Raw genomic sequence first — 19752 nt, 5'->3', positions numbered from 1 at the left:
TGCAGTGCTGAGTTCTTCCAATGCTCATTTCTCCAGACTATTTGGAGCAAGGGAAAATAAACCAACACACCAGTGTTACCACAGTCCTGAATTTGAGATTGCAAAAAATATGCAGTACTGGCATGAGTCAGTCATGAGCTGTGGTTCATGTCAGCTGCTTAGCCTAGTCCTCTCCTACAGCTTATGTCTGTTAGGTCTCTTCTTTCCTCCATCTCCAGAGCTGGGATGAGACTGCTTGCAGTCACACTCTACCAGCAAGATGAAGGGAAAGGAGCCAAAAGTGGGTCCCAGTCCCTCTTTCCACACTACTGAGCAATGAGCAGAGCTGAGTTGTGTTGGGAAAAGTGTCCCCATGTGGAATAAATGGAAAAGTTTTCATCCAGGTGCACTCCCACCTTGGAGGTGGAAAGTTCCCAGCAAAATTGGGCAGGCTAGTGAGCAGTAGAAAGATGGGTGACCACAAACCTCTTTGTCCAGCAGGTTTAATAGTAAACAAATACCTTATTTAGGAGTTTTTGTGATACCAACTGTTGTTCTCCTGTAGAAGCTAATTACCATGCTGTATGAGCCCTGGATATTAAGACTATTGACCTGATACTCAGTATTCAAACAAACTGTGTATTTTCTGGTTTTGTTTTAAGTCATCAGTGAAGCCTTGTTCTTTTCCTTTGATGTTTTTAAAAAGTGAAAGATTTCTAAAATTTGGAAGTAACAAAAAGATGGAGGACTGGATGATACTTGCTTTAAAATTATTTAGAAAATTTGGGTAGAATTGGCTCCTGTCTTGAACTTAGGCAGACTGACAGTCTTCTGTGCACCTTCTAGAGCCTCAGATAGGCACAGAAGTTCCTGGTATTTGTCAGTGCTTTTTCATAACTATTTCTCTGAAAAACCAGATTGCATCTGTTTTGAGCTAGGGTGGATGCTGCATCTGAATCTACAGTCACTGTTTCATGTTGGGTGTGCCAGATTCCAGGGCAAAATGTGTGCATTTAACTGCACCCTGACACGGTTCCCAGAGGTGTCCTGGTGACCTTGCAAGCACTGCCTCTGAGGCCTTGTTCAGGATGCTAAAACTGCTTTATACCTGGATGGCAGAACTTTGTCATAGGAGTAACTTTAGGATAATCTGTGGTCATGCATTTTCTTTTATTTCAAAGTACTGTGGTTAAATTAAACCACAAATTTGCAACTGCTGGGAACATGATAGTTAGGTAGGATTTTTGTGCTTTTATTTGCTTTATAACTGTTTTCTGGTGTTTCAATCCACAGTGATTCACAGCTGCATTCCAGGCTGAAAGGAGGTGGTTGGAGACAGGCTTTTCCTGTATCTATAAAACCACGATTTAGAGTCTGCTTTTTCTTTTCTTTGCCAACTTGCAATCAGTTTCAGTTTAGTTTTCAGATAATGGAGTGTGTAGTAAAGGTTGTATTTAACAAGCATAGTGTAATTTGTGTTTTCCTCAGTAAGGCCTTTCAAAAGTTTTTTTTGTTACTGATTTCCTTTTGACTACTGTCTGCTTCCCTACAAGAAATTCAGTCATCTGATGGATTCTTCAATCAGTAGGTGAAAACTGGAAGCCGGCTGGCCTCATTATGTGGTGTTAGATGTGGTTAGGAAGGAGGTGTGACCTGTGAACCCACCCTCCATATCAGCCAGAGCTGATGGAAAAGGAAGTGCTCAGCAGTTGAATTGGCACTCCTTCAGCTTGTTCCTTGGAAAGGTGTCCTACCCTTCCAAAGGAGAAGCTTATGCTAATAAGCATAGCTGCTTCTAGGAATAGCCTGAAATATATTTGTTAATGGAAATGTTTTGAGTGATTAATACATGCTGCTTCAGAATTGTCAAACCTCCAGATTTTTCTTCTCCAATTTTTTGTTTGCACTGCTAAAGGGAAAAAAGCATTATAGCCTCATAATGCAGGACTGAGCCTAGGCTCAATCCCTGGCTCCAAAGGTGGTATTCTCTCTGAGCAGGATGAAGCCACTGTTTCAGCTTTCGGTAAAACAGAATTTTTTTTTGTTCTGTTGCATTGTCTAATCTTTGCTGCTTGTAAACTCTTCAGACCTACAAGAATAGAAGACCCTTGTTATTATTATAGTAGTTCTTTTAATAATGAAAAAATAAATTTCTTTCTTACAAACTGTCAAAGATCATAGCAATTCTGTTTCTGTGACACATTTAATCCATTATAGGTTGACCTTGTTGATTAAATTAACTTTTGATCTTATGATACTGACTTTTTGCAGTTTTCTGTCTTCCCTTTGCAAAATAAATTATCTGGTATTTTGTAAACCCAACTAATGCCATTTCTCAGGAGTGAACTTATTTAGCTGAATCCTTATATTTTGCATAATGGTATAATTGATTTGGGAAAAAGCATTCTGTTTATGTAAGAGTAATATTTTCTGTAAATTAAGTCTGAAAGTATATTACTTAGCCTTATTTCAATGTATTTGAGTTTTTAACTGGTAATAAAACACTGGAAGATGTTTTGGGAATAGTTGTATGCTACTGGTTCCAGTGATCCCATGACCTCTGTTTTGCTGTAGGAAGCTTGGAGTCGCTTTTTGAGCAGCTGACCATTTTCAAAGCTTTCACAAGAGAAAGATGAAAGCTACAAGAAAAAATGGCTTTTCGCCCAGAAGGGGCAGCACTATCATTTTATGCTTAATGTAGCAAGGAAAATGTGTGAAATACTGCTGATTTTTAAATTTTTTTTTTCCAACCTAATTTCTGAAATGAGGCGCTTCCATTTTATTCAGTCTGTGTGAGATTAAGCAAATGGCCACTTTGAGTTTGCTCTCAGGCTCATGTAAGTGCATTGAAGCATTGTTTCCTGAGAAGGGTTGGTCTCACTTTTGTTTAAGACCAGCAGAAATATTTCTATAAAAACATATGTATACCTTGGTATTTTTCTACAATGAGATATTTTCTGTGAAGTTGCTAAATCTCTGTTCTTGTCTCTTAATTTCTTCAAAATTTGTATTAATGTTGATTTCTCTGGCAGTTAGCAGGATAGCAACAAAGATAACAGTAGTGAGTTTTACAGGTTCATAATATAAATTCATTCTCCAGAGACTAATGGTTTAGATCCTGTAATAGAATATGCAGCCAGTGGGAGAGAGAACATTGAAAAGTGAGGAAAATAAAGTAAAACAAAAGCAAGAAAGCTGTTCTGCTTAAGCAGGGTTCTTATTACATGCCCAGCCCTTGTCATGTACAGCTACAGTGGGCATTGCAGTGGTACCAAGTCCTCGAGAGAGCTGGGTCTATAAGTGACTTTATGCATTTGTGCAGAGAAACATGCTCTTATGCATGAGGACAGGTTTCAGTTTGGAAGCCAATGACAGGTACTGACTTTGGCATACAACAACAGGGCGCAGGAGGATACCTGTGTAACTGAAACGCAAATCAGGAGTGACAGCTGAATACAACATTTGGTTTTTGCATTGGGGGTGGCGGTGGTTTAATTTATTATTTTTTTTTAAATGATGCAGAAGACACATGGCAGAGGCCTTGTTTGAAGCTCACAGTCTAATCTGAGTTCTTCCCTGTTCAAAGTGCCAGCGAGCTGCTGTGGTGCCTCTGCAACTTTATACAGATTGAAGAGCTTGTCTTCAATTGGAGAGGTTGTCTTCCTTGTTTTCTGGAAGAACAGCAGTATCATCTGCCACGTGTACTTGAAGGGTCTGTGTTCCAGCCCTCAGATAGGAAAAAGTGTTACTGAGTCAGAATACTGAAGGTATAAGTAGATGATAAAGGTTTGGGAAGTCAAAGCATGAAGTGTGCCTTCAAGGTAGTATAGAAAGAATGGTGCTGAATAAAGGATATACGAGAGAATGACTGTAGCAGTAAGAAACAGAATGCTTCATAGGAGCCTTCAGGACAAGTATTCAGGCACTGAGTCCAGTGTTTGTGCTTCTTAATATGAGAGGGAATGACCTTGGACTGAACTTCTGTGTGACCATGCTCCTTGATTATTGCTGCACTCCTTGCTGTGCTTTGGACTACCTTCACCAGCTTTTGTCCAGACAAATCTGCTGTAGGGAGAGGGAATCTTAGCAGCATAGGTGCAACTTGAGGCCAGGGTTTCATCTTTACTCTCCTCTGTTGCCCAGGACAGACATCCCCATGGAGCAGGACATTGTAGTAACTAGTCGCAAGAGATAGGTGAAGTCGCTGGCAAGAGTTTTGGTCCTGTGCAAAAAAGGGCAAAGGTCTTATGAAAGGGGTGGCAAAAGAATTCTGTGTGATTTGAGCTAAAGATGATACCCACGTTAGAGCTGTGACTAATTAGCAAGGTGGATTGTAGCATCTTTTAGTAAAAAGCAAGGAGGGGACAGTAATGAAAATGAAAGGCTCAGTTTTGGCTATGATAATTTGCAGAAGATGACTGGGCACTGCCAGCCATGTAAATGTCAGATTTAGTCAATAGCAAAATGTGTTTTGGTTTTACTGTATACACACTGTAAAAGTGATGCTGAGTTTTTGTCAGTGGGAGTGGCTACTCACATTTTGACATATAATGGAATTAGTAAGAAGAATACATTTGGTATTTAAGTTTGCCTTTATTTGCTTGGTGTATTGAAGGATAATATCTTGGCCCAAGTCATAATAAATGATGTCATGGTAAGGAGTTGAAGACTGTAACAGTAAATGCTGTGGATGCTAGCAACATGATTGAACATTTTTTGGTTTTTTTTAAATAGTTGTTTGATATAGTTTCATTGATATTTGCCTTATGATTTATATTGCTTTATAGATTTTATTTTTATAATGTTTAAAACATGTAGATGTTAATTTATAACACACTTCTGTGATTTTTAACAATAGCATTGCAGATACTTGCTTAATACTTAAAATGCTAATTACAACTTCAACACAACGTTTCTGTGTCAGACTGTGCACACTCCATATCCTTCAGTTAGTACAACATAGAGATAACATAATGGTGGGAATTATGCACCCAAATTTAGTTGAATGACTACTAGTCTGGATTCTCTGGCAGTTGAAAGACCTTGACTATACAGCTCTTATTTAATCTTTAGACTTCTCCTGGAATTACTTGCACAAACTGGCTTGCTTTGGTTGAAGTTGAAATGGCATGACTACCTATGCATAAAACTAACTTTTCCTATGATGTTTTTGGTGTGTTTCAGGGGAAGGTCCACCTGGAGCTGAGACTGAGTGAAGTCATAACAGACACTGGTGTTGTCTGCCATAAGCTCGCAACACGGTAGGACTTGAAATGTGGCTGCGAAGTTATGAGAAACAGATTGCAACCAGTGTGCAGTGCTTCATTTAAAAATAGTTGGAGGAATCAACACATTTATTTGGACACATTGAATGTTCCTAATCAGAAATACCCTTATGAATTTATAGGGTGTGAGATTTTTTTCCATTTTCCCTTCTCTCCACAAAATCTGTGGTTTTCTTCCTAATAGTCTCAAATGTTAGTAAATCCCTTATCCAATTCAGTCATGGCATCAATACTAAAATGACATCAAAGGATAATATTAATGTCCTTCTAATTTGCACTAAAGACCTTACCAGCTAAGTAAATTTGTAGCACAATTTGTGTGGTGAGTGATACAGAGTTGACTTAAAACAAAAGTTTGCTATCACTAAGGCAGCCTCAGAATCAGCCATCCAGTCTCATTAAAGTTGAAACAGATGCCACAGGACTCAAATGGCAGTAAAGATTCTTCTGTCCTCTGAGGAGGAGTCTGGAAGGCCACTGCTCACTGGCCACACCAAAACCTTTCAGGTTTCCTCAGAAGTAGTGGCAGAGCTGGTTGGCTTCTGTGAGGAATGCTTTGTGTTCTCTGGCAGAAGAGCTGTCAAAATCAGACTGCTGGCATCGTACACTTCTAGCTGTGTGGGAGTCATGTCAATGTGATAAATGCTCTGCTAGGAAAGTTCTGACCAGCCAAATTTTCAGACCAATATTTGATATAATTTTGTTGCTGCCTTTGCTTAGGCTTTGTCCTGGTAGTTTTTACATGTAGGAAATGCAGGTGACCCATGTGGTGACCTCCATCACTGTAAGCCCACTCTTGATATGAGAATGTGCTGGGGTAAGTGGTCCTGCCTGCCTGTGCATGTACCCTCTGGTCACACAGGTCCTACCAGAGCTCTGCAGCAGGTACATTCAAACTCTTTCTCTCTGCAGTCTGCTGTGGTGGGGCAGAGTGAATACCAAGGGATAGTCTGTTACAAGTTGCTGTGTAGGCTCTGAGCTCCAGTGAACTTGTTAACCAGGGCAAAGTGCTGCTGAAACATAGCTGTACCTCTTTGAGAACAAAAATTGCCGTGTCAGTATAGCTGTGCACCACCTGGAGGGCACAGCCTTCCTCTAGCTGCTACCTGAGGAGTCTCATTATGTCATTTTCCATTGCCCAGTTTGAATATGACCAAGTGATGAGGGTCATCCACATTCTTGAGAAACCAGACCTCAAACCTGTATCTACCAAGTCTTAGGCTGGCATCTTTTGTTTAAGTGTTGTTTGTATTGCTATTGGTCCCTAAGGCTTTGCGGGACAGGGGGAAATAGAATGTGGGAAAAGGCAATTTCTTTGTCAGAGAGGGTGTATGTGTGTGGGACATAGAGGACAGCGGGTTTATCACTGAGCTTGGACTCCTTGAAGCAAGCCTGGAGGGCAGTGTGCTTAGAGAGGGAAAAGGAGTACAGTTGTCCTGATTACCACATTGAGGGGTTTTTTTTGCATTGGCCCTTTTGAAGGCATGTACTGCAGTCCTTAGATGTGACACAGCCACAGAGCCTTCTGTCCATATCCTTTGAGCCCCAATTGTGGGTTGAGATCCTGTGATGTCCGTGACTATGCAAACATAGTTTAACTAAAACACCCTTCTGCTCTCATCTGTTTTGAATAGCTAGGTGTGGTGTACTGAAGAACCTTCAGAAGTGTTTGCCTCTGTTTTATTCTGAGAGAGTATGTCATACCACAGCCAGCTGTCTTTTAAAGGTTTTGTCTTCATTTAAGTGGGACCTGGTAACATGACAGTACCAATGGATTCTTCAGTGAACTTCCTGAAATGCTAGAAATAGGTGTCTGAAAAGGTTCTTCTTAATACGTATTGCACGCAGCTTCTTGCTTTGTGAATAGCAGTAAGGCAATGACTGCTTTAACGGTGTGATTTTCTAGCTTTCTATTCATTTGTCCAGACAGCTTTTAAATACTTACTCAGATTTTTACTTGTATATTCTTGATTTGAAGACTATTTCATCAACTTTCTACAATGCAGAGAAAAAATCTTAGATTGGTTTGTGAAGCATTCTGTAACCATGATTTGCTAGGTATTGTTCAGGGTATTACCTGCAATGTGTAGAAAAATCATGAGGTTTTAACCACAGAATCATAATGAGCCCAAGTGTCTTAGAAACAAAATGTGAGAGTCAGAGCTTAAGCAAGCTTTTGTCTGCTGAAACTGGCTTTTCCCATTGCCACCTTCTCTTTGGTGTCTGACCTGGACACTTCAGCTTTGTCTGGTTTGCACATTTATTTGTTGTTTGAGTGGTAAGTGACAGTAGAGCTTAGCAGTTCAAAAGGAAATTGAGAAAGAAAAATGTTTCTCAAGTATGTAGTTCCATTGATGCAGTTTTTCATGGCAATGTGTCTTAGCTGTGAGAAAGAGGAAGGGAGTGATGAAGGGGAATGATTACATCGGGTGGAAAAAACACTTCAGAATGTAGTCCGACATTTTCTTCATGCCACAGTGCTTGCTTCAGGAAGGTCTACAGCAAACTGCAACTCTTAACATTTTTCCACATGATCTGAAACATCTTTCAGGTTTTTTAATAGATATCTTGGTTCTAGCACTTCAGCATGTAAGAAAAAAATGCTCAGCTAAATGTCTGTGCATCTAGAATTTGCCAGTGAGGAGAGCAGCAAAGGCAGGAGAGACAGAACCTATGTTACAGATAGATCATGAGTGAAAAGCAGAGAATAGTTGCTTTAGGGAAGTGCAGCTTCCAATTGAGTATTGTGAAAATATCTGATTTTCTTGTGAAAATCTTGTTGATGTTACAGTGAGCAAATAAGAGAAGGCTGAAAAATATGAGCAAGAATCTAGAATCAGTTCGTCTTAAAAACTGACTTGTTCTGATGAATCGAATGTCTGTCTTGTGAACATCCTTGACTTTGTTTTAAAAAATAGATATGTTTAGTTTTTTTAAAAGGAAACATTTAGCTACAGAGATAAACAATACCCTACAAATGACCTCATACATATAACTAGTTGAACAGTTCAGGTTTGCAGGGAGAACAAAAGCTGCATCCAGTGGGCAGCTGTTTAAAAATACCTTAGAGACACTTGCTTTTTTAAGCCCCAGATAGGGCTTGTTTTCAAAGACCACGTATGTAGGCTAAATGAAGACTTGGCCCAATTAGGAGACTTTTTTACCTTTCCAGAAGATATGATCTTACCCATAGGTCTTTTTATCAGTGTGCTCTCTAAGCCTGTTGATGTTGCTGCCACCTCTGCATTCCAGAAAGCCTGGAAAGCAGCTGGGGCTGAGCCAGCCTGCAGTCCTGTGGAGCATGCTGTGAACAGTCAGCTGGATGAATGGCTGGAAAAATTCATCTGAATGGAAGGGCAAATTAAAATATTTAAGTGCTGAGCTCTTGAACATTAAAGTAGATTATTAAAAAATGCAAAAGGCAAGTGTGCTTCCTTAGCCCCTGCAGAGGAAGCAAAAAATTGGGTTCAAAAACTGTCACCTAATAGCTTCTCCTTAGGAAGCATTCAGTAGTTTCATTTAGTCTTAAACCACTAAGCTGTTGTGCTTCATCAGAGGCCGCAGTCTCAGCCAGCTGCTACAGCACAATCTCCTGGACTGAATCCCTGCAAAAGAGATTAAAAGGAGAAGCATTAGTGGATTTAAAAGTTATATTGACAGTACAGAAGTACGCACCACACTCACACTGCTTGTGTCCCCCAGCATCATCTTCTGTCATACTCTGTAAAGAAGCACAGCTCTCACTTTGGATGCTCCTTCTGGGAAGAGTTTGCTACTTGTGGGCTCCCCCTGTGGGACCTGGTGCAAAACCTGGTGGTCCTTGTGACTGGCCCCCATAAGTCTCCTGTGTCCCAGTCACAGAACTTGGGGTGCAGGCTCTTGATGTGTATTCACACCATACAGAGAGAGGAGAGGTACAGCCTGCTGACCACAGACCCTTGCCCAAGTGTGTCAGATAAAAAACTGCATGCATGGACTTTGTGGTTTGGCACCTTCCTGTAGCTGTATTTCTACTAAATACTGTTGTGCCATGTAGTAAGTGATCTTGAGTGCTGGGAAAATTAAGTCTTACTCAGTAGGTCTGGCTTCTCCCCTTTCTTTCACTCAGAGAAGATCTTGTGCTGTGTTTGTCCACACTTTTTACAGCCACAGCCTTCCTGGCGCTCTGCTCACAGTCACTGCTTTTTGTGACTATCAACATCTGGCCTCACCTTCCACTGGTGAAGTGGAGGCCATCTCCTGTTTGTTACCTGCCAGAAATCTGTCTGTAATTTCATGAACATTTTTAAGATAGGCCATGGAAAGAAGTGGTTCAGGCTTTCCCATGCTTCTGGCTGCTTGTGTCCATACAGACCCCTTTGTGCTGACACACAACTTCTGGCAGCTGCTTGACCAATGTTGTATTTTATTTTTTTCCCCCCCTCATGCTTTTTAAGCTGAAACAGGCCTTAATCCTGTGTATCCTAGAAACTGCACTTTTCTTCTCCTGTAATGCAGAGGAAGGAAAATGACGAGGGAAAGATTCTCTTTCTGCAGCCATGCTGGGTGGAAGTGTTTGAACTAAGTAATGAGCAGTGTGTGTTTAGCTGTACTACACAAATACATCTGTAAATCAATGGTATGTACTTCTCCCTAAATGTCTTTTATGAGCCACCACTTCCCATATACAGAAACTTTTCTTGTTTTGCAACCAAAGTACTTGTAAAGGGTCCCTAGACTTTTTGTAAACCTTTCCCCACCATTGCTGGAGCAGTTTTGGGGCAACATATTTGTGTTTAGCACAGAAAAGTGATTCCTTAGAGACTTTAAGCCTGTGGGCTGTCCAAACAAGTTTGTCTCATCAGTCAGAGCCACACAGGCAAGGAACAGCAGATACATTCATTTGTATTTATTTAATAAAGAGGAGGGATCCTGCAGATAGCTTTGTAGCAATCTGTAGGCTTTGCTGTGGTTAAGCTACCAGAGGCAACATTTAGAGGCAGTGTTCTGTATTTAGCAAGATGACATCTTGCAGCATGCCTGAAGGAACAGGCCACTGAACTCCTGTTGAAAGTCAGAGTGAGCTTGGAGCCTGGCTCCCTGATCATCCTTTGAGAATTCCAGCATGTGTATGTAATTAGTCACATTTAAATGTCTGTATTTATTCAGTGTCCCCAGCTGCTCCATCAAGTGTTGTCTTATGTCTTGTCTCTTAGTTTTAAAAAAGCTTGGAAACATCTGCTTTGGAGAGCTCACCCCTCCTCCCTTCTGCTTCTTTTATTCTCCCACCCAGTAAATCTATATAGCTAAATAGCAACATATGTGCTTCAGAGGCCACTGCTGTCTTTCATATGTAGTAACACAGTTTTCCAGTAAGCAATTTAGAAGTCTACAAATACATTATCAATGCTGAAATTTTATTTGGTAAGTGAAGCTTTTGTAGCTTTGGTATGGAAGATGTGGCTGCTCTGCATTAATTTATGAATTAAATGCTGTGCAACTCTCTTGAGAGCTCTACAAGGTGTATTCCAACCACGTAGAACAAAGTTGAATAGGCAGTTTACAAGAGCAAGCAGGAAAGGAGACAATAAGTAGGTATGACATCCCTGAGATAAACACTTCAGAAATTATTAAAAGAACAGTGACTGATCTATGGGCTTTAAAAGCCTTCTGGAGAGGAAGAGGGAGATAAGGAAGAAGGTTTCATTTGTCAAGTATAGTTAAAGCAGGTCTCTGCCCAGGGGTGGGAGTCCTGGGACTTGGTGATGGTTCCCTAGCCTTCCCTGCCATGTGAATAGAGCACAGAGCATGCAGTGGGCAGCATCTGACCTTCCTCTCTGATTGCTTACATTATAGATCTGAATTTCCTTGTCCATGAGCATTGCTGCTCACTGGTTGACAATCATCGCCCTAAATCAGATTGACTTTATGTAACTGTTTAAAAGTCTCTTATGCAATATGCTGTTTCTAAGGTTAAGGTAAATGATGCTTCATTTTGAAAATTTCAGAGGCTCATCCTTTTTGTTTTGTTGGTCACAACTCACAAAGGGCAAAGTTACCATTAAGTTACCATTACCAACCATTAAGTCTGGTTGTAAGGGCTGAGATAATGGCCATTCCTGCTTTTGGATCAGCAGTCTGGATCCTAATCTAAAACATAAATGGACAACACGATCCTATTTTGTCTGGTGCAGGTTTGCTCTTTCCTCCTGTGATTGTAATTGGAGACACCTTGAAAAACTACAGGAGTGTAGCTAGTCCTTCTATCATGGAACTTGTTTAAATGCATTTGTGTAAAATTAAAACATACAGGCATCATCTCTGAGTCATATGAGAATTTCCCTTTACTAACTAGCTTGTTTTCAGCTTTTCTCATTTATGTTGGAGCTAGCTGACTTTCTAGTACATAACTATCTTAATCAAATACCACGAAGAGGTAAAGAATTTGTCCAAAGGGTTGGATTAAAGAGAAAGCTTGGAAATGCATGGCTATATTTACCTATTGATGCTGAAGACCAAATTTTGTTGGCTTTCTGTTGTGGTACTCTCTCTAATGCTGGTGAGAGCAGGAGTGCAGGCAGAGTGACCAGTGGAGTTTTAGACAATGCTTTTCTCTGCTGTTTTGTTGGGACGGTGTTGTTTGTTTTTTCTGAATTCACTTTTAATGCAGAAAACACTTGGACTCATTAGCTTGATGAAATTTCTTAAATCTCTTATAGTAATCAGGTTTTCTTTAATAGGTGGTGTTGAAGTCCAGTTCCTTGTCAGTGGTGTAGAGCAGGGTTTGCTCCTCTCTTTTGAGTGTGGTGTGCTATATACAGTATTTTCCTTTTCCAAATTGAAGCTGGTGTTCTGCTAAAGTGTCAGCAGGAACCAGGGGGTGTTTCTTCATGGAGGCAATGTTTTGTTGCTTTGTGAGGCAGTAGGGCTCAGTCTCAGGCTCTTAATGGTTATGTTGGTGTGGTGCAGGGCTGCACCACAGTGTGGAGATAGCCTGAGGCCAGAGCTGGCAGTGGCTGCTTTTCCTGTTACAGCTGTTTCCTATGTTACAGCTCTTGGTGCTCTTTGCTTACATCCACAATGGGTCCATGAGCCACCCAGCCCTCCTGGGTTTGCTGCCTCCAGTTTAGAGAACATACATTTGTGTTGCTTTAGAAAAGTTTCCATGCCACTGCAGATACACAGCCAACTTTGAATTCACTTCAGGGTCAAATGAAGCTTATTTTCTTGCCTAAAACATGACCTACATCACTTAGGGGAAAAAAAGAGGTATTGCTAAGTACAAGAAGGCCAGTTTAATGTATGCATCAATCAGGTGAACTCAGAGTATTTTGAAAAATTTCAACTTCTGTTTACTCCTGGGAAGGAATGCTAATGAAGGTATAAAGTGGTTTCATGGCTTAATTTTGAATAAATTCATCCATCCATTAAATGTGTTCCTTTCTCTGGAGGGCAAGCCCTGCATCAAGCTGCACCTTTTCCTGCAGGATTGCAGCTTGACCATGCTTTTACTCTTGTATGGGTTTCATAACAAACTGATGGAGGAACGTGGTCAGAGGTTAAATCACATAGTATCTGGTACTTTTATCATGAAATGCTGCAGTGCTGTGGGGTTTGGGAGTACAGAGGGGAAGAGATATATATCTTTATAAGGCTTTAACATAGTGCATCAATTTTTTCTTCTTTCCTCCCAGCTCTCATAACACTGAGTTTACACTTTCTCTGCTGTGCTTCTCAGTCTTCACCAAAGCCTCTGTTGACTGTTTTGTGGGCTAAATCAAGTTTCAGTTGTTCTCCATTAAACCTCTGTTATATAGAAATACTGTCTTCTGCTACTGCTGTTTCCACTAAATGAAGTTTAATGCTTCTTGGTTTTTGTATTCAGTGTTTCTTCAGTGCTTCTCCTCTGTTCATGAAATTTTTTATGCAAATCACATACAAGTGTCATTTTACCTGTAATCCCAATCAACAGCAACTTCAATTAGACTCACTTGTTTTAAAGTGCTCACCATTTTGAGATTGGATAGTCATCATGTGACTCTGGAATAAAACTCGGTTTGTAATTAAAGACTGAAATGTAATTCTTAAGCCATTCTGTTTCAGCAGTAAATGCTGCTGTGTAAATAACGTGACAGTACTTCCTGTTTTACACAGAGTAGACACAGACTGGGATTATAAATGGAGGCAAATTATTCAAGCATAAATCCTTATGGTAAATGATTTAATTTCTAAACGTGCTTGAGGTCACAGTGTTTGGGTGCTTTGGGGGCATTAGAGAGCATTCCTGTAGTATCCTGTTTATGAAAAGTGCCTGGATTTTGTTAGCACCTTCAATAGGCTGTCAGTGCCCCAAATATCTGCAGTTTTTACTTCACTGCTCTCCTTCAATGATGATCAGCTGGAGGAGTTCAGTTTCATTAGAGGTAGGGCCCTAGAAAAAATCAGCTAGCTGTCTTGCAACATGACCTATATCAAAAGCTTCTTTGGAGTACACGGTATTTAGCATAATACAAGGGTGAATTTATACCCTGTTTCATTCTTGAATCTTGAGATTTCTGCAGCTTCTGTGGCAGACTCCATCCAAAACCAATTCTGGAAAAGTTTCTAAAGGAGCAATGTGATGAGGCACATACTACAAATCACAGTTGTCTCTGAAAATTTTTTATCTGTTGCTCCAAGAGCCAGCATGATACTTAAGTAGCAGAATGGAACTAGGGACAGACATCAAGGTAGGATAGAAATAAGGGAAGCTGGAGGGTAAAGTGGAAGCTGCAGGGCCCCAAGTGTTGAGGTTGGATAGTTTCTTTTTTTGTTGTGTTTTTTTTTTGTTGGTTTTTTTCAGATATAAGGAGAGTAGAGACATGGTACACAATACCTAGGAAGCACTTGTCATTAACTTCATTGTTCACAGAAGGACTTGTTGAGAGGAAGTTATTGCAAAAAGTCATACAGTGGATGTGGCAAAAATGAAAAAGTATCTCTTGCCTTAGTCCATCTGGAATCGTGTTCATGCTTCTGTGTACATTATTGTACTGAGAATTCAACTAGTTATGTGCTATGACTGAGTAGTTTCCAGTATCCACAGTGCTAAAATCACCTAGTGTCAACTGTATGTCCCCCTATTTGTCTGTCTTGGTGTAAACTTTTGACTTGGATGCCATTTTTTGGAAATTTCAGTAAGAGTTGGTTGTGGAAAAATTCATCTATTTTGCCAATTATACATTTGTAACATAAAAAGCACTTCTGAGTCAGATTAAAAATCTTTCAATACACATTTTTAACTTAACATTACTTTGAGACCTGTCATTTTCACTGTCCCCCTCCTTTTTGCCCTACGAGGTAGGTTGCTAGTTTCTCTAATCTTTTTGTTCTCACAAATACTAAGAGAAAAGGGAAATACTCTGAAAGAAACTGCAGTAAGCACAGAAATTGTCTAGGAGGCTATGCTTTTGGAGGTAGTAATGTCTGCAGTTAATTTCAACTTGTGTTACTGTTGACTTGGTTCCAAGCTGATGGTGTTGTAATAATTTCATACAAGCTTCAAACAGAGGCAACAATTCAGCTAGACTATACAGCTGCAGATGTACTCACTGGGTACAGTTTGACCCTTTTACTTGTTTGACAGTCACTGCTGTATTGTCCAGTTTTATGCCTCACCAGCCCAAAAAATATTTGTAAAAGGTGGCACAGTGTGACAGCAGACTCTCACTATTTATGTGCTTTTCAGTCAGAAGCTGCTGAGATCTGCTGTGTGCAGCCCTGTCCTTCCTCGGGACATGCAGGGATGCTTTCTTCTCTGCATAGTCATTGAGTTTAATAAAATTGGTAGACCTGGAGTATCTTTTGAAATCTCTACCACTTATTAAAATTTTGTAGAAAATGCCAGCTGATTAAAAAAAAAAGTCTTCAGCATGCGATTGACAAGTATAGACAGAAAGCATTTTCTCTTAAGGTTCTATCTTTAGGAGACTGGGCTAAAAAGCATGTTAAACTCAGAAGTATTCATGGAAGAGCTACAGGAAAAATAGAAGAGCTCGAAAATATGTCTTGTAGTGAGTGACTGCTGGATTTATGCAAGAAAAACTTCAATGACACCAAGATGGGCGGGAGTGTTGATCTCTTGGAGGGTAGGAAGGGCTCTGCAGAGGGGCCTGGACAGGCTGGATTGAAGAGCTGAACCAGTGATAGAGGCTGCACCTTGAGTACTGTGTCCAGCTCTGGGCTCAGTTTTGGAAGGACCTTGAGGTGCTGGAGTGTGTCCAGAGGAGAGCAGTGAAGCTGATGAAGGGTATGGAATGGATGTCCTGTAGGGAGTGGCTGAGGAAGCTGGGGTTCTTCAGCCTGGAGAGGAGGAGGCTCCGAGGGGACCTTCTCACTCTACAACCACCTGAAAGGAGGCTGTAGCCAGGTGGGGATTGGCCTCTCCTCCCTGGCAACCAGCAACAGGACAAGACACAGTCTTGAGCTGTGCCAGGGGAGGATTAAGCTGGACATTAGGAAGAAATTCTTCACAGAAAGAGTGACTGGCATTGGAAAAGGCTGCCCAGGGAGGTGGTGGAGTCACCATCCCTGGAGGTGTTTAAGAAAAGACTGAGTGTGGCACTTAGTGCCATGATCTGCTTGACAAGGTGGCGTTAGGTGATAAGGACTTGATGATCTCAGAGGTCTTTTACCTCGATGATTCAGTGTAATCTCAGTATGCACATTATTTAGAAGAGAGTCCTTCTGAATGTATGGTTACTTATTCCTACCGTAAGTGATAACCAATATTTGGAAACTCAAGACTAGTGGGAAACAATCAGTAAAACCATTGAGTGTTTACATTGAGTGAGTTTGATCATTAATCAGCAAACAATTTCATGTAGAACATTGTGAGGATATTTTAATATTTGTGTTTCCTTTGAGTTAAACCTCGATTGCTCTTTGGAAATGTGGTCTCAAGATGAAGTAAGCATGAATTTGTTGCAAAAATTTACTAGGTGTGAGCTTTCATCACTGTCTCAAGAGGCCAGACTATGTGATCCCGAAGATCCCTTTTCGTCCCAAACTATGAGGATAAACATAACACTAGTATGAACTCTTTCTGCAATAATTGGAATTAAAAAGCTGATGTGGGCTACTAATTAAAACTGGTTATACCAACATGCTATCTACTGTGCCCTAATTTCCATCTTGTTTTTCCATAAGATTAAGTGACAAGACACTAAAAACTTTAATAAAGAACACTTTACATTGCTTTTCATCTCTAGAGGCTTAGTGCTGTGCAAGCAATGGTATAACCACCACTTGGTGAAGCACATTCTTTTTTGGATGAGTTATCATAGGTTTTAGCTAAACCTATGAATGACTGACCTTTCAGATTGGAAAGTCAAATGGGGCAGTGTGCCGGGGAAATTGTTTACATTTTGTGTAATGTATTGCTCCTTGTAGGGGCTACCAGGTTTACTATTCAGGTGTGCTTTATTGTGCAGGTAATTTAATTGCAACTGGTGCTTTTTCCCATCAAACAGGTCAAAGGGATTTTGTCTTCCATTAGAAGTCTTTGACTTGCTCTCCAGGCCCCTTCTGGGTTTAGCTTTGTGATGACTCAGTAGTAGGCAGTCCTACTAGTGAGTAGTAGGCGTTTTCGTAATGTCTTAAAAATTGTGGAGAGTCTTAAGAGTCTGGTGCTTTATAGTTGTAGCATTGCAGAGGATGATGCTTTGTTGAGGAGGTCTCACTGCTAATGGAAAATTTTGTCTGCAGGACCTACTTGCTTTGGTGTTGCTACAGAATGGCCACAAAACATCCTACATGGAATTTCTGTATTACATTCAGTTTCATCCTTCAGGCACAGAACACTGTTGCACGTCTCCTTGTAGGACAAGAGGAATGATTCAAATTAGGCAAGTCACCATCCTGTGACAACTGTTTTGGAAATGATTTATGAATCCTGTTTGATCTCTCCTTTTGCCAAGTCAGGGACATTGGTAAGGGTTTTTCAGTTACTTTCATAGGAAAGGGTATTACAAAATGTACCTTTTGATCCTTATGATGATTATGCTTCTTTGATGGGGCTTTGAGCAACTTGGTCTAGTGAAACAGGGGAGTTGGAACTTTATGATATTTTAGGTCCCTCCAACCCAAACTATTCTATGAATAGCTCTGTCTACATTAGTGTAAAAAATTTAGATAAATGAAAGTTAACAAGCCTGATCTGTATGTTGCTATTTGGTTTACTAAAGACGACTCTCTTGTTCTGCTTCCCACCTTTCACAGACTTGGTGTGTCTGGTTTAAACTGAATGCTTCTGGTTTGGGTTTCTTTTTTTTAATAAAGAGCAGCTTTTGAGGATATAATCCCTTGATTTCCATGTTAAATACTGTGTGCTTCTTATTTTTTGTCTCCTGTGTTTGATTGCTGCATTGTCCATAATTGCAGTGAGATACATTGACATCTTTTTCAATTAGTAAATCCTAACAGAATCAAGTTATTATTTTGTGAATTCTAGTTGGAGACCATTTTTATGTTCACTGTGACACGATTTGTATAACTTTAGCCCAGTTTTCTTATCAGAACAAATGCAGTGTATCAGCATTACTTTGGAACTTAGCTGGCAAACATAACTGCCATCAGGTCTCAGCAGGGCTGATGAATCAACTTAATTTGAATTCCTTAATGAAAGTAGGAAGTGTAGTACAAATTGCTGCTTTTTAATAATAGCTATTGTTAATCAAGATCCCAGATTGTCTGATTATTCACATAAATGTAATCAAGCATTGTTCTGAGCTGTTTCAAGTTGAGTTTTTTAAAGCATTAAAGGTTCCACCTACCTCAGGTGTACCGATGCATTCTCATTACAGAGGATTGTAGCCTCTGTGAAGTGTTTGAATGCACCTTTGATTGCTTTCTTGTTCCACAAATAATTACTTATTTTCTTTATAAATGGAAACCTATTTTTGTTTTGCTTTCAATACAACAAAGGTGTATTTGTTACTACATCTAATTAAATATATAGTGTGAAAATCTATGTGGAAAAGTATTCAAGGATTTATTTAGTAGAGAAATCATTATACTTGGGTAGGGATGAGAAGAAGCTGGCTGGGTTTACATTCTGCTGGTGCTACAGCTTTCATTAAACCATCTCATTCCTTTGTATTCCCTTCCTGTGTGCATCCCACATCACCCAAAAGATGCTTCTCAGCTGATGCATTCTCTTGGCCCAAGAGTTCTGGGTTGTTGGGCTCTGTGGTTCAAATGTGTCATGACATGTAATTTAGATGCTCTTTTCCAATCTGCTATAGTTCATGTTCTCCCAGTTGTTCCAGGTGGTTTTGAGTTCAAGTCACTCACTAGCATGTCTAATTTTTTATTTAAAATATTGCTGGCTATGGCCAACCTGGGATATCTGTTTGACATGACCATACTCAGCACTTAGGAGGAAACTCTTGCTCACCAGCTGGGTAGGAAAGCCCTAAGATGCTTCTGTTTATCTCTTTTGTTTCTCAGAGTTGAATACCCCCACTCTCACACACCCACACTTACCCACTCCCCACCAGGGTGCCTTATTTCCTTCTCTCTGTCATAATTTAAAGCTTCTGCTTTCAAATTTTTCCTTATCTTTTACTTCATAATCAGATTCCTGCCAGTAGGCTCAAAAGCTTTCGGGTGATTTCTTGGTAACTTCTGCTCTGCCATGTATCACATTCTCTTAGGGATAAGTGTCAGTTATTCCAATAGCTTCTTCATTTTGTCTTCTTTTTTGTCATATGGATCCAAACATCTAATAGTTGTGGATGCTTCTGGCCTCTGCTGGCTGGTGGAGGGGAAAAGTCAGGACATGTTCACGCAGCTTGTTTGGTTTGCTACATGCTCATGCATGTACACAGTGACATGCAAGTGCTACCTGAAAGGAAAGGTTGTGCTGTGTGTCACTGCAGCTCCTTCCTGGGAGCAGGTTAATCTTGGACAGGTCTCAAGTCAGAGATCACTTCAGTTTTCTTTCCATAAAACCTATATTTCCCATACAGAACACTGAGACAAATATACTTTTCGAAGCAAATAAAAATGACACGGGAGATTTTTGTGTCATGGTCTGGCCTCATTATTTAGCCATAACAGCCATTCTGCCTCTGACTCCCATGGTGTCTTTTGGTCTTCATTCTTTTCTTATCAGCCTGTACAGACAGGATCTCATTGCTTCCATTTAGGATTGCCACAGGCCACAGTCAGCTCAGCTAAAGCTGCTGGCTGGGCTCTAATAATTTGCTGTGTATTGTAATCATTGCTGTTTTGTGCTTCACTTCTTTTGCATTTCTCACCACACTGCATTAGCATGAGTGCTTCTGCAGCTACCTTGATATGTTGACCCATTTCTTGGCTTCCTGCCATAGTACATGAAATTCAAATTTCTTCACTTGCCCTTACAAGAACCAATATAGTACCATCATTAAGCACATTTATCCTTTTCTGATTGTGCTTCTTCTTTTGTTTTGTTATTCCATTATCATTTTTATGTACTACTTGCTTT

General features: G+C 40.2%; 1 protein-coding gene across 2 annotated transcripts in view; it reads left to right on the top strand.

Moving 5' to 3' along the window:
* Positions 1-19752, top strand: part of RASA3 (RAS p21 protein activator 3) — a 131896-nt gene that overhangs the window by 69325 nt on the left and 42819 nt on the right. For both annotated transcript variants that reach the window (XM_058856230.1, XM_058856219.1), the window contains exon 5: positions 5164-5240. In XM_058856230.1, the coding sequence (XP_058712213.1) occupies positions 5164-5240 (77 nt within the window). The remainder of the gene's footprint in view (positions 1-5163; positions 5241-19752) is intronic.

The sequence above is a fragment of the Poecile atricapillus genome, chromosome 1 (assembly GCF_030490865.1).
Source record: "Poecile atricapillus isolate bPoeAtr1 chromosome 1, bPoeAtr1.hap1, whole genome shotgun sequence".
In the NCBI taxonomy this organism is placed as follows: Eukaryota; Metazoa; Chordata; class Aves; order Passeriformes; family Paridae; genus Poecile; species Poecile atricapillus.
Note: the sequence above shows the minus strand (reverse complement) of the source record. Positions and strands in the feature narration are given on the sequence as shown.